General features: G+C 43.0%; 1 protein-coding gene across 1 annotated transcript; it reads left to right on the top strand.

Annotated features, from left to right (window-relative positions):
* Positions 1-543: 543 nt before the first annotated feature.
* On the top strand, positions 544-11961 carry serpinf1 (serpin peptidase inhibitor, clade F (alpha-2 antiplasmin, pigment epithelium derived factor), member 1). Its single transcript, XM_060936413.1, has 8 exons — positions 544-756; positions 2945-3028; positions 3110-3299; positions 5325-5480; positions 5583-5786; positions 5983-6122; positions 8733-8943; positions 10984-11961. Exons 2-8 carry the CDS (start codon positions 2966-2968, stop codon positions 11247-11249), a joined length of 1230 nt encoding a protein of 409 aa, XP_060792396.1. The 5' UTR covers positions 544-756; positions 2945-2965; the 3' UTR covers positions 11250-11961.
* Positions 11962-15539: the final 3578 nt, after the last annotated feature.

Genomic DNA, 15539 nt, shown 5'->3' with positions numbered 1-15539 from the left:
TAACAGGAGTGACAGCGCGTCTGACTGACTGGGAGGTCGTGCAAAGCTCGGAGAGGTACGGAGCAGCTCGTCTCAATTCAGATAAGAGCATATTTCATTATGGAAGTACGGTGGACTGTTCCTTTAAGGAGCTGAAACTCCTAAACCCTTCATCCAATTTTAATGTGGATACCCTCAAATGAAAGCTGAAAGTCTGGACTTTATGTCCATGTCCATTATATAACTATAACTTGAAGTCACTAAATTTTTAAGTGGTTTTTATTAGATGTGACTGGTGATTTTATGCATGCAGGTTTTAGGTCCTGGTGGCCATTGAAAGTGCAGTTATGGCTCTCATCATTCTTTTAGATAGGGGCCTGATCTTAGTGAGGAGACTTGTCTATAAGGAGTTTGTTATAGTGCCATGTGTGCTGGATCAGTAGAAGCTTGATGGAAGAGGTGAAGTGAAAAGTGGGAGGAGCTTTGTATATGATACTAGATACTATATACAGTCTGTGTATCATATGACACTCACCTTTAATGTGGGTCACCTTTAAGGCAGTAAGTTGAAGTGTGAGGATGGGGGGACTATAGTTTGAGGATATCAAGGCTTTACAACCTGGGGACGAAATGACACCTTTCGATTCATCCGTGCTTATGAGTCGATTCTTTTGAACGAGTCGTTTAAAAAGATCGACTTGTTTGTGAATCGCGACCGGATTGTACAGTGAGGAGGACAGCAGAGAGGAGGAGGGCTGCGATACACTGGGCAAACAGGTCAGTAGATCACTGCTCATGTACTATTTCCTAAAGAAAGTGAATAACATTTCCTGTTTTTGTGATTTTCTAAAGTGGAGTGAGTTTTGTTTTCAGCCGACATGGAGATTGATGAATGAAGTCGGGTTTCTCTCAGGCTTTGATCTCTCATCAGACCCGAGCTGCGTTTGATCTTTACCGCTTTTCATGCTTTATGATGCTAGAACTGTGTTCTGGGTGGCTTTTATTACATGAATCCTGCTTATTTGTTTTTCAAAAAGGGATGCAATGTGACTCAGCTTTGCACATCCATTAAAATCAGAAATGACTGCTTGGTTGTTTTAATAAAAATAAATAAGTTCAAGCCTGAATACTCTGTCAGCATGTGGTGAGAAGATGGAGCTCATGTAGTAAAAACCTTAAATCGGATTCCCCCCCCATTTAAAACAATTTTGTCGGATCTTGCTGTCATACCTCTGGCAAAAAAGGAAAATCATCGAAAAATATGTTGCCAGTGATTTTTTATAAAGTTGGTAGAAAACTATGGGGGAAAAGAGTTAGTACAATGATGATGACTCTTCATAGTGGAGTGAACGTGGTGGTGAAGGAGAAGGCGAGGTTGGACTGGTTAAGATCAGGAGAGTGGGATGTGGCTTCTGTTTCTATGATGGATATTCATCATTCTCCCAGTACAACATTCTTACTCAACTGTAATGACAAACAGATGTGCTGCTGAAGCAGGAGCATTGAAGGGTGTGTGTGTGAGAGAGAGAGAGAGAGAGAGAGAGAGAGACACACACACACACACACACACACACACAGAGTAAGAGAGAGTGTGTGTGTGTGTGTGTGTGTGTGTGTGTGTGTGTGTGTGTGTGTGTGTGTGTGTGAGAGAGAGACAGAGAGAGAGAGCGTGTGTGTGAGAGAGAATGTAAGAGAGTGTGTGTATGTCTGAGAGAGTGTGCATGTGAGAGAGAGAGAATGTAAGGGAGAGTGTGTGTAAGAGAGAGAGAGAGAAAGAGAGAACTCCTTGCAGAGGCACCCTCTTGACTTTTGTCCTAAATAAATGATCAGAATCTAAGCTAATGCAAGAGCTAAACTTTTCCATTGAATTCCAAACATTAGGGGGGTTTTTTTGAGAGATGCGCACACACACACACACACACACACACACACACACACTTCAGTATCCTTAGTAGCCAAAATGAAACCTCTTATGTTTTTTAATAATAGTTTTTAACAACCATCATATATATTTTTGGGCGGCACGGTGGTGTAGTGGTTAGCGCTGTCGCCTCACAGCAAGAAGGTCCTGGGTTCGAGCCCCGGGGCCGGCGAGGGCCTTTCTGTGTGGAGTTTGCATGTTCTCCCCGTGTCCGCGTGGGTTTCCTCCGGGTGCTCCGGTTTCCCCCACAGTCCAAAGACATGCAGGTTAGGTTAACTGGTGACTCTAAATTGACCGTAGGTGTGAATGTGAGTGTGAATGGTTGTCTGTGTCTATGTGTCAGCCCTGTGATGACCTGGCGACTTGTCCAGGGTGTACCCCGCCTCTCGCCTATAGTCAGCTGGGATAGGCTCCAGCTTGCCTGCGACCCTGTAGAAGGATAAAGCGGCTAGAGATAATGAGATGAGATATATATTTTTCCTACATAAAATACACACACGTTCTTGTACTTCTTTGTGGGGACCCTCAAATGATATAATACATTCTCTAGCCCCTTAGCCTAACATTAACCATCACAACTAAATGCCTAACCCCACCGCTTACCCTAACCCCACCACTTCCCCTAACCCTAACCAAAACCTTATTCTAACCTCAACTCTGAAAGTAAAGCCTAACCCTTAAACAGCCCCTTTGAAGAAGTGAGGACCAGCTAAAATGTCCTCACTTCCCAAAAATGTTTTCACTATGTATGTATTCCAGTATGTAGCAAGTACAAGTACACAAACTTTTTTTTTTACAATTTACTGACCTTCTAATAAACTAATGTTCTGGCTTTGCTTTGCCCAAGCAAGCAAACGAGATTGCAATGCATGATTGGAAATACAGACTCCACCTGATGCCTTGGGCTAGAGGGCAGGAATATGTCACAGATGGATCTGCTGTAGCTCTTAAGTCATGTTCTTGATGTGTATTAGCTGTAGTGCTTGATATGAACACTGAACATTGTAACATCTTACAAGTGTAATTATATGTTTGTATGTGTAGCATTTCTTCACGCCTTTCACAATGATGAGGATTGTCTTGCTGCCGTGTTTATGGGGTCTTCTCTCCCTCTCGCTTGCTCAACTGGTAGGTCCCCTCTTTCCTAACCCTTTAACTCTCACTCTTATCTCCAAAACACTCTGTTATAACCTTGTTATGGACTTTCAGACAGACACAGAGGAAGGTGGAGCTGAGGAGGAGGTCGTCGAGCTCTTCACTACACCTCGCACTAAACTTGGTGCTGCAACCTCAGACTTTGGCTACAACCTGTTTCGTACGCTAGCTGCCCGCGATCCCAAGGCCAGTGTCCTCCTGTCTCCCATAAGTATCTCAGCTGCCTTCACACAACTCTCCCTGGGTGAGCCTTGTAGCAACCTTTCTAGCAAGTCTCTCCAGCAGAAAGTTATACTCATCAGCTATTTACTATCATGTAAGATATTCACTCTTCAGTTAAATCTCATCCTTAAAGGGCTAGTGTGGCTGCAGATTTGTTTCTTCATCGTTTTCAAATCAGCTGTTATCACAGCTATGCTATTCATGGTGAGGAGCCAAGGGAGCTCATGGGGAGCTACAAGGAGCTGTGAGATCATGTATGTGGAAGAAGGCAAATAGCACTTTCCTTAAGTGTTTTACGTTGCCTTGTGGCACAGCATGAGCAGCAGTATGAAAAGACGCAGTTGGCTGGCTTCATGTGCCTTGAAGGAAGCTGTTGTATGATGCTTGAGAGTTACATTACATTACATTGCAGGCATTTAGCAGACACTCTTATCCAGAGTGACGTACAGTGACGTACAACATACCCAGAGCAGCCTGGGGAGCAGTTGGGGGTTAGGTGCCTTGCTCAAGGGCACTTCAGCCATTCCTGCTGGTCCAGGGAATTGAACCAGTGATCATTTGGTGAGTTGGCTCAAGGGTATGAATTGGTCAAGTCAAAGTCCCTCCCATGCCAAGACCTGGTCTTCCAAGGCAGTCTCCCATCTCAGTACTAACCAGGCCCTTGAGGCGCATCAGACGGCGCCAATCTCTGCTTCTATAGCCCTTGGCCTCTCGCCTATACAGCGAGGGTTACAGTGGGGGGCTGTTCCTCTGGTAATCACCAGTGTTTGATATCTGTATTGCAGCGTGCGTTGCCAGACAGCAGTAGGTACCATTTTTATGATGGTCTTTGGTATGATCCGACCATGAGTAGAACTCACGATCTCCCAATTGAGAGGCAGACACACTAACCACTAGGCCAGCTCACAATTATGAATTGGTAGGTGACCAAATTGAAGAAAAAATTGTGAAGTGTTGTGTGGCTACTTTTTACCTGGAATGCAAAAATGCAGCCATGCTGGCTGGCCCTTTGCAGATAAGATTGCACGATCAAGAACAGCACTGGATTTTCATTTACTAATGAAATTGAAAGATTATCAGTGGTATATTATCTGAACCATACATTCTGCTTATGCCTGAATGACTATAGAGACAGAAAAGTAAACCGCTTTTGGCCATTTTCTACCCATACCCCTTTTCCGTCAACAAGGAATGCTCCAAACAGTTCAAAAATTGGTACTGAACCAAAATTGGAGTTCATGTACCAAATTTTGACCAAAAATAAATTGGTTCGGAACCTGAAAAGTTGGCAGTTGGAACCAAAAGATAGCTGTGTTTTCCACTGTAAACCATATCATCATCAGTGGGCGTGTAGGAACTCTTCACAGTAATGACATCATCTTATCATTAGTAGTTAGTTCATGCTTGTTTTGGGGATGAAAACAAATATTTGCAATAACAGAACAAAAGCTCACTGTGATCCACCACCTTGCTACTACGGTTTACTTCCGTTGTGCATTGTGGAATGTCCTCTGTTAATCACGCATCCCTGATTACAGTGGTTCCGTTCAATACTAGTAGAAATGCAGGCTGGTTCACTAGCTCCAACGTTCAAAGAATCCTGAATGAAATTGGTTCAAGAGGCCTTTCCCTGTTGGTTGAAAAGAGGTATGTATGGTACCAACTTGACTCTACACACTTTTGGTATTATTACATTACATTAATGGAATTTAGCAGTCCAGAGAGACATACAACATACCCAGAGCATCCTGGGGAGCAGCTGGGGGTTACAGTAGGTGCCTTGCTCAAGGGCACTTCAGCCATTCCTGCTGGTGCAGGGAATCAAACCAATGACCTTTTGGTCCCAAAGCTGCTTCTCTAGCCATTTGGCCATGGCTTAGGCCATGGTATCAGTAGTTCATTTTCCACTACCCCCTTAGTGTAGCTGGTCATCATAGCGCACTGAGCTGACAAACAACTGTTTCAGAGTTCCTTCTCTTTCAGAGATATCAGTGTATTGAACATAAGCACTCTGTGTCAACACCTGATGGTTTGTGTGCCGTTTCAGGAGCATCTGAGCACACAGTGAAGCAGCTACATCGGGTCCTGCGCTACCACAACCTTAATAACCCGCAGCTCCATGACACTCTAAGAGACCTGCTGGCATACCTCCAAGCCCCTGCTAAGGGCTTTAACTCTGTAGGGCACCTCCTCATAGGAAAGAGTGAGTGGACTTCAGCGTGAAGTTGATAGTTGTCAGATTCCAGAAGAGTTTTCTTTAAATCACATGAACACAAGTACTCTCCTCTTTTCTCTTTGTCTTAAGGACTACGCCCTAATGTGCAGTACCTCACCAGCGTACAGAAACAGTATGGGGAACGACCTCAAGTTGTCATGGGTGGAGCTCGAGAAATCAAGCGTATAAATGATTGGTTCAAAAAGAAAACTGCTGGGAAAGTGAATAATGTCCTTGGAGCTGCTCTCCCACGTACTCCAACAGTGGCGCCTGTGGGAGCAGCCTACTTCAAAGGTCACTGGCTTCTTATACAGAATTTCTTTTCATTTAATAGCTTATCTATGATATGCAAGTAATTAAATATAAAAAAGACATATTTGTCATTAAAAATAATAGTTCTGTCAATAGTGGAACTTTAACTACATCTCGAATTGTTGTTTTATCTGGTAATATTCCTGAAAGCTAGTTCATGTTTGATTGTTTCTTGTAGGAAAGTGGATAACCAGGTTCAGCCAGACTGGTAAGAAGGAGGAGTTCCAGTTGGATGGAGAGGCCCCAGTTAGCATTGCCGTGATCAAGCAGGATCATTACCCAGTCAAATTGGGCATTGACTCGGACCTTAGTTGCACGGTAAAAAAAAAAAAAAAACACCCAGCACCATAGTTCAATAATGGAAGCAACATTTCTATTATGTTTTGAGTTTTTTAATAATTCTAACAAATGACTAAATTTACTGAACTGACCAATCTGAGACCTGTCCAAGCACACTTGATCGACATCCGGTTTTCCAAGATTCCCAGCCTACTACACCGCAAAAATTATATTATAAAAGTCTCTCACTCACTTGATTAGCTTTCACTCACTAGTTTGATTTCACTTATTCAAGGACTCAAGTGACAAAGTACTCATGGAGACCAGAACATGACCAATTAGTCATAATTTGAACAATGTTGAACAATGTTACCCCCAAGGCCTCCATTAACCATAATAACTGAACTTGGTTTCCTTGTACTGCTTTAATAAAGTGGATTGTATACTTAATATCACATCACAAGGAGTGGCATTTTCACTTTGGGCACATTTTAATGCAGCAGCAGCTCATGAGTATAATTTGTTGGGACAGGATGACATTAATAACAACATGGCCTCAAGCAAAGTTATGTTACATTACATTACATGGCATTTAGCAGACACTCTTTTCCAGAGTGACGTACAGTACAACAGGTGCAAAAGTCAGGTACACGAAGTGCTGAACTTCTAGGCAAGAAAGTTCTAGTGCCAACTGAGCAAGTGACAGCAATATCTAGTGTAATGTGCTGTTGAAGTATCAATACTCAAACAGCCAAGCAAACAAACCAACTATACAAAAAGCACAACTAAATAGAGAACTCAACCCCAGGCTAGACAGTACAGAGTCTGGGTTGGTCTACCGAAACACAGTTACACAGTGGGCAGGGAAGAAGGGGAGAGGTGCAGCCTGAAGAAGTGAATCTTAAGTCTGCGCTTGAAGATGGTCAGGTAATCAGCAGTTCTGACCTCAAGGGGAAGGTCATTCCACCAGTGGAGAACCAGGACAGAGAGCAGTGGGCTGGGCAGGAGCAGAGAGGAGGAGGAGTCAGGCGACCAGTTGTAGAGGAGCATAGGGATCTGGCCGGTGTGTAGGGATGGAACAGACACTGGAGGTATGCTGGCCCTAACCCCTTGAGAGCCTGGTAAGCTAGCACCAATGTCTTAAATTTGATGCGAGCTGCGATACGTAGCCAATGCAAGTCAGCAAGCAGAGGGGTGGCATGGGAAGAGCGAGGGAGGTTGTAGACCAGGCAAGGTGCAGCGTTCTGGATGAGCTGCAGGGGTCTGATGGCAGAAGCTAGAAGGCCAGCAATGAAAGCGTTGCAGTAGTCCAAGTAGGAGAGGCTCAGCACTTGGACCAGGAGCTGAGTAGAGTAGGTGGTAAGAAAAGGGCGGCTCCTTCGGATGTTGTGTCAAGGATCTATCACACTTGCATTCCTCTATATTCTACTATCTTGTGAATTTTTTAGAGCAACCCCATAATAAGCAGTTGAGAGTAGACATCATTCAGCATTCAGTCTAATCTTCACAATGCATGTCGGTGGAAGTGTATCACTGCACGAATAAAGGAAGGAGACCTCAGAACAAAAGTCGCTGATGCTCATCAGGCTGGAAAAGGTTACAAAACCAACTCTAAAAAGAGTTTGGACTCCACCAATCCACAGTCGGAGAGATGGAGGAAATTCAAGATCACTGCTACCCTCTCCAGGAGTGGACCAATAAAGATCATTCCAATAGTCTGCAATAGTCCATGAGATCTCAAAGGAACCCAGGGTAACTTCTAAACAACTAAAGGCCTCTCTCACGTTGGCATATGTTCATTAGTCCACCATCAGGAGAACACTGAATAAGAATGGTGCGCATGGCAGGGTTGCAAGAAGATAGCCACTGATCTCTAAAAAGAAAATTGCTGCCTGACTACAGTTTCCTAAAGATCACGTGAACAAGCCAGAAGGCTATCGGAAAACTTTTATGGACAGCTGAGACCAAAATAGAACTTTTTGGTTTAAATGAGAAGCATGATGTTTGGAAAAAGGAACGCACTGCATTCCAACATTTATACCTTCTCCCATGTGTGAAACATGGTGGTGGTAGTATCATGGCTTGGGCCTGCTTTGCTGTGCCAGGACGGCTTGCCAGGATTGACCAAAGAATGGCTAAAGAAGGAGAAAAATAAAATTAATGTTTTGGAATTGCCACGTCAAAGTCCTGACCTTAATCCAATAGAAGTGTTGTGTGAGCATTTCATGTGAGGAAACCCACCAACATTCCAGAGCTGAAGCTGTTTTGTACAGAGGAATGGACCAAGATTCCTCCAGGCTGCAGGACTGATGACAGTTAGTGATCACTGGAAACACTTAGCTGCAGTTATTGCTGCACAAAGGGACCACAGAGTATACGTTTACCATCCAATATATAATATTGGATCATTTTCCTCAATAAATAAATTACGACAAAGTATAAAATTTGTCTCTTTATCTATTTTTAGAACGTATGACAATCTAATGTTTCAGGTTACATTTCTGCAGAAAATAAAAAATTCTAAAGGATTCACAAACCTTCAAACACCAGTGTACATGGGCAGTGAGTGAATCATGACTGTTGTAATGTATGTAAAATACCAAGGCTTTGATGAATCTTTGGCTTTGTCTGTTTCATTTTCCACCACAGATAGCACAAGTTCCCATGGAGGATGGAGTCAGCATATACTTTTTCCTGCCAGATGACGTGACTAAGAACTTGACTCTGATTGAGGAGGCGCTGACAGCAGAGTTTGTGCAGGACCTGGCCAACACTCTCCACTCGGTACAAGTTCAGCTCACACTCCCTGTACTCAAACTGGGATACAGCACCGACCTCTTCAGTCCCCTCTCGGACATAGGTAAGACAATCCCCCCCCTTTTGTTTTTCTTGAGCACAGTGTGTTTTGAAATTACTTTCTGACCATCTTCATATTCAGATTAATCACTGTTTGTTGTAAGACCATGACTATGATGTATTTGTTCACAAACTAATTGAATTTATTCTATCCACATTCACTGGATATGAGTAGTCCCATGCTCTGATAGCCTAGGAGTAGAGTAGCCAATCAGCTCATATAGATGACTTGCAACCACGTGATCAAAATGTGCTACGTCATGAGTGTCCGCCATGATGGTGGATATACAAAGCAACTAGGATGGCAGCTGCTGAAAGCATGTCTCTAAATAATGCTGAATTTTCTAAGTATTACCACGATTTGAACGGTAGAGCGAAGATTCGATACAAAGAGAAGATAGATGTATGTGGTTTTGACCCATATTATTTTAAAAAGTCAGGCTTTTCTGAAGATAAGACGCTTCTACCGACCATTGAGTACCCAGATATCACATTCTATGTGGCTCGGCTGCCAAAGAATCAAGTCCGACCTAGGACGAAACATAGCCCATTTTCTGAGTGGGTGCCCAGTCTGGATTGCTTCTATTGTATCATTTTGCTGGCGCTCCTAGAAGCGAAATGGTAGTACGTGTTAAAATTACAACGACCGAGCAAACCACAAGAGAACACTCATTTTATAGCAAAATTCTAGCAACACTAAATAAAATTCTTCCATGATATTATCAAGAAAGTTTTTGAATATCGCTTGAGATAAAATGATTACTGCAAATACAAGCTGTTTTGGTTTTAGGTCTGTTAGATCAGCCCTGCCGATGTTGTTCAGCCGTGCTCGTCTCCTCTCCGTACTAAGCCTCAGAGTTTCCTCGCCGTCTTTCCAAATTATGGACAGAATTCTAAAAAATCAGATCATGCCACGGTCACGAGTACTGTTGTGACCACAACCATATACAGCACAAAGATATGGTATAGCTAAAATAACGCTTAAAGCAGCGGAAAAACAAAGAGAGTTGCGCATGCATGACTATGTTTTGTATGGAATGTCGCTTGACCCCACATTTGTATCTCCACCAACATGGCTGACATCCGGGGTTCTATTTTGCTTTGACGTCACTTGCAAGTCAAGGATACTGTAAGTAGAGAAAAACAAAATGGCGGCGCATGTTGCTGAAACAACCGAAGGCGAAATAAAAACTCTACTCGAAAACAAAACCCCAAAAAATACAAAAAACAAGCAACAAAATATGGAATAAAAGTATCTGATGGTAAGAATGTCTCATCTCATCTCATCATTATCTCTAGCCGCTTTATCCTGTTCTACAGGGTCGCAGGCAAGCTGGAGCCTATCCCAGCTGACTACGGGTGAAAGGCGGGGTACACCCTGGACAAGTCGCCAGGTCATCACAGGGCTGACACATAGACACAGACAACCATTCACACTCACGGTCAATTTAGAGTCACCAGTTAACCTAACCTGCATGTCTTTGGACTGTGGGGGAAACCGGAGCACCCGGAGGAAACCCACGCGGACACACGGAGAACATGCAAACTCCGCACAGAAAGGCCCTCGCCGGCCACGGGGTTCGAACCCAGACCTTCTTGCTGTGAGGCAACAGCGCTAACCACTACACCACCATGCCGCCCCTGGTAAGAATGTATGTTTTTAAAATTTTCAAGAATTATTATTATTAACGCATTTTTCACAAATTGCTACTATCATTTCGCCAGTTTGTTTACATTCTAAGCGGAAATTATTTTGTCAGACATTTTGTATAAAGTTTTTATTTATCGAATTTGCAAAAAATCCAAATGCTTCGTTTCTCAAAATCCAGTGAATGTGGATAGAATAAAACAGTTATTCCACTCAATCTCAGTGCTACGCACCTTGTCGGCTATCAGCTCACGTACGACTCGATTTCGTGGAATAACTAAAAAAATTTTTACTGTATTATTGTGCATAATCAACTATTCATTCTTTGTAGTATTATAATATTTTAATGCAATGCCCTTCTTTTATTTTTGCCCCCACTTGCCTTCTTTCTTCAAGGCTTATCCGATTGGCTGAATGCTCCAGGGCTAACCAAAATCACAGCTTCGGCAGTGAAGCTGTCCACGGTCCGTCACAAAGTTGCCATTGAGACAGCGCCAGAGGGCAGTCAGTATCCCAGCACCACCCTGCCTCAAAATGGCCAATCGCTGGCCTTTTCTTACAACGTGAACCGTCCCTTCATCTTCTTGATTCGTGACGAGCCATCAGGCGCGCTTCTGTTCATCGGAAAGGTACTCAACCCTAGTGACCTGGCGAGTGTATGAAAGCAGCGTACATGCATGCACACAGCTCTATAATGATATGCGTCAGTATATCACAGAGCTACAAGCTTCTATACTAACATCAGGCTCAGGATTGAAATTTTTCAAAGCTCCCAGTATGATTAGTACAGTCCACTTCCATGTTTTAACACACTCATAGTGCATGAATAGCCAGAAGTTTCGAGCAAAGCTTACTCCACAAACACACATGCATAATAAATGAACATTCTCCTCTTATGAAAACAGTCTAATTTCATGTCTTTATATTTAAATTAAAAGGCATGTATACGCACAAATTCCCAGAGATTCAATCTTCAGATTATCTTTATTAGCAAGTTATGAGGCAAAAATTAGTGGATTTGTTTAATTCGTTCTGTGTCATATATGTCATATACACATTAAGCTGCATAATACTTCAACGCTCATGGATCACTATGCTCTTTTGTTGGCAAAAAAGCCATGTTGGCAAATCCCATACATCCTCAGAACCCAAATAATAAAATCTCAAACATACCAGATTAACAGTGCATTTAAATGGTAGTTTCTAGATAAGAACTATTTGGATTCTGCATTTGAGTGCCTTGTTGATTATTTTCAGCTAAATGTAATGCATGCATGACTCCTTTTTAGCATTTGGCCAATATTCTGTTTGTATATTTACCAAGAGAAATCATCAGAATTTGTATATTAAGATCAATAAAAAAATGACAAACCATCTGGTCGGTGTTATATTCTTTGGTTGTGTTTTATGATCGTGTGTGTTTTATTACAAGGCACATAAACAGTGCACGTGAAGTGAACTCGTGGTTTCTGTGGTTTCTTTGTGCACTGCACCCATGTATACTCCAGAAAGCAGATCTTTGTCACGCTGGCAATTTGTCTGTTCGGAGCTGTGAGTAGGTTTGGCTATAAGGCTTATTGGCCCTGTCACACTATAGCGTTTTGTTCGACGTTTGGTTGCGTTTTTAAAAATTTGAGAAACGCCGGGGAACGTCGACGTTCTTCAAATTAAGTTTCTAGGTCAACGATGTCTTGTAACGCTTGGGTAACGCTCAGCCAACGTTCCCTCAGTGTCAGGCGACGTTTGTGGTCCAAAATAGCAGCAAAACCTAGCGTTCTCATAGCATCCACAGCGCTTTGATAGCGTTATCATAGCGTTTGGGTAGCGTCTGCCTTGCGTCCAGGTAATGTTCTGGACGTTACACAGACGCTGGAAAAATTCAGAACACTGACAGACGTTAGAAAGATGTTGAAAGAGCGTTACATGAGCGTTAAGAACCCTCGGCGAACGCTGACGAACGCTGAAAAACGTTGGCGACACGCTGGACAGACGTTCGATGGACGTTACACAGGCGTTAGGCAAGCGTTACCCAAGCGCTAGGCACGCGCTGGACACTCGACCCTGATGGGCCGGCGTCCGCCTAGCGTCCAGGGAACGTCCTGACTTTCGAGTAACGTTCGAGTAACGCCCGCAAACTTTCGTGTAACGTTCCTCTAACGTGTAAGTAGCGTTTTGATAGAACGTCCTGAATTTTTGTGCACACCCAAAACTATTTTTCACCCTCAGCGTTCGCCGACGTCCCTCGACGTTCCCCAACGTTTGCCGACGCTCGTCTAACTTTCTTGTAACTTTTTTCTAACGTTCTCGACGTTCCTCTGCGTTTCACAACACGTTACTCGAACGCTGGTGAGAACGTCGTAGTGTGACAGGGCACTAAGGAAAACTTCTATGTGCGATATTTTATCAGATAATTTAACACTTCTCAGTAAGCACAAATGCTTTAATCTAAAGAACAGGAATGCATTTTCTAAAAAGTATGAAACATCACATGCCAAGCACCACTTAAAAAAAAAAAAAAGACATCAAAATCAGGAACAAAATCAGACTAGTCATGCTGCCAAGCCCACCGTTTATGCAACAGTCATGAAGAAATTCCATGGCCCTTGTCCTAATTCATGAATAGGAAATTCTAGTTCAAAGTAATTTAAGGAGAAACATTTCCTTCCGTGGAATCTTTGACCAGCATCATTTACCGTAATGATAATGTGTCACATACTGGTTGCTTTTTAGGACAAAAAAAAACAAAGCAAACCATCATTTTGCCAAATCAGCATGTGCTTTTTCAGGCAGGCCTGGAACTGCGTTCATTCTGGGAAAGGCTTCAGACACTTCTGGAAACTTTTCCATGTGCAATGTGGAAAATTCATAACAGCCCTACGGATGGGAAATGAGCAAGTGAAGCCATTTCAGGTTAAAAACCCACTTTCACATGAATACTTTATTGATACTTTAACTACAAATGAAGTAATTTTATCAACAGTCAACTTCAGACATATCGGCACCCTTTAAGAGAATAACACAAACTAGATAGATACTGTGACTAAAGTCACAGTAATTTGCACTAGCTGACCTTTGTCAACTGAAGATCAAGGTGAAGGTCATTTTGCTGAGCAAAATAAAAAACTGATTGAAAAAAATCATGAAAATTGACAGAGTTATATGTTACCCCCTTCCACCAAGTTTCATGGAAATCAGGTCCGTAGATTTTGCGCAATCCTGTTTACAGTCAGACAAACAAACCAACAGTACCGAAAACACAGGGATGGATCCAGACCGATGCACCTGATGCACGTGCATCAGTCAGAAATATGTGTGCACCACTTGGCATTGGTCACGAGGCATTTGTTTACTTTACCGCGAGCTGGCTACATGGGCTATAACCACGCTTAACCAACAGACCAATGGTTCAGGATCTGACCACCTGTGGTAAGCAATGATGCTTATTCGACCTAATTACCTGTATTCTCACGATGCTTTGTATAGCGTGACCTGAGACAAAGAATCTAGGTCAAACCAATAAAATGCTCCAGAAAGAGGTTGAAATTCACCAAGAATAACAGGCCAAGCCGCGGTCGTAGCAGGCCAAACGTGGGCTGTTTCGAAAGGTCTCGGGGAGAGAGCAGTATCTGTAAAGTTTGGCAGGGCTAGGACTTTTGGTGGCCGAGTTGTGAATTTTTAAATCCCTGTGTGTGTGCGTGGCTGAAGCCAGGGCTCATATTAAAGTTTTCAGCGAGCCACACTCACGCAGGGCTTCGGGGGCAAATAGCGGGCTAAGCCGCAGTCGTAGTGGGCCATGGCTGCCCTCTTCAGAAAGGGCTTGGTGTGTTCTACACCCGTGTGTAAATCCATAGCAATCTGGTAAAATTAGTGAAAATATTTCTGCAAATGTGCATCTGTCAGATTCTTGGGCTGGATCTATCCCTGGACAACATAACCTTCTTGGCGGGGGTAAATATACATTACACCACGTGATTTAAATTTTAACTATAAAATAATTGGTTGATGACCTACAGTAGTCAATTCCTGAATATTAAAAATACACAATCGGTTAAAAATGCTGTTCATTAAACACAGAGCCATAATGTAAACATGTCAAAACCCTAGAACATTTGAATACATGTCAGGAACTGGCACCCACACAGTGAGGAAGATGTTGAGAAAGCCAGTTAAAGAACCACAGATCACAAATAATTGCAAGTACACATTTCCATAACTATTTGGAAGCGGTGTATGAAAGATGAAAGAAAGCCTTTCTGTGAACAGCAATCTTAGAACTAGGATAAATTGAACACAGCTAATGTGGCAAAATGCCTTGTTTTTTGTTCACCATCAGCACATTTCATTCATTCATTCATTATCTCTAGCCGCTTTATCCTTCTACAGGGTCGCAGGCAAGCTGGAGCCTATCCCAGCTGACTACGGGCGAAAGGCGGGGTACACCCTGGACAAGTCGCCAGGTCATCACAGGGCTGACACATAGACACAGACAACCATTCACACTCACATTCACACCTACGGTCAATTTAGAGTCACCAGTTAATCTAACCAGCATGTCTTTGGACTGTGGGGGAAACCAGAGCACCCGGAGGAAACCCACGCGGACACACGGAGAACATGCAAACTCCGCACAGAAAGGCCCTCGCCGGCCCCGGGGCTCGAACCCAGGACCTTCTTGCTGTGAGGCAACAGCGCTAACCACTACACCACCGTGCCGCCATCAGCACATTTGGTTTAAAAAAAAAAGGACGAAATATGAGGAACATCCTTCATATTAAGCAGAAGATATAATGGTGAGTCATCAACACTTTGGGCTGTTTTGTGGCTTGTGGGTAACGTTGTTCTTCTAAAGAATGATTGTATCATGAATCCTAAGTACTTGTACTCTTTTGATCCTTAACATGTTTATGATTGTTTGAAATGTTATGACTGGGCTATAGGTCAACATGATCCTG

This window comes from Neoarius graeffei, chromosome 12, assembly GCF_027579695.1.
Source record: "Neoarius graeffei isolate fNeoGra1 chromosome 12, fNeoGra1.pri, whole genome shotgun sequence".
Taxonomy (NCBI): Eukaryota; Metazoa; Chordata; class Actinopteri; order Siluriformes; family Ariidae; genus Neoarius; species Neoarius graeffei.
Note: the sequence above shows the minus strand (reverse complement) of the source record. Positions and strands in the feature narration are given on the sequence as shown.

Excerpts from the sequence above, each read along its gene's own strand:
- serpinf1 (XM_060936413.1), top strand. The coding sequence starts at position 2,966 with ATGATGAGGATTGTCTTGCTGCCGTGTTTATGGGGTCTTCTCTCCCTC. Across the intron at positions 6,123-8,732 it reads ACTCGGACCTTAGTTGCACG|ATAGCACAAGTTCCCATGGA; the intron begins GTAAAAAAAAAA and ends TTTCCACCACAG. Across the intron at positions 8,944-10,983 it reads CAGTCCCCTCTCGGACATAG|GCTTATCCGATTGGCTGAAT; the intron begins GTAAGACAATCC and ends TCTTTCTTCAAG.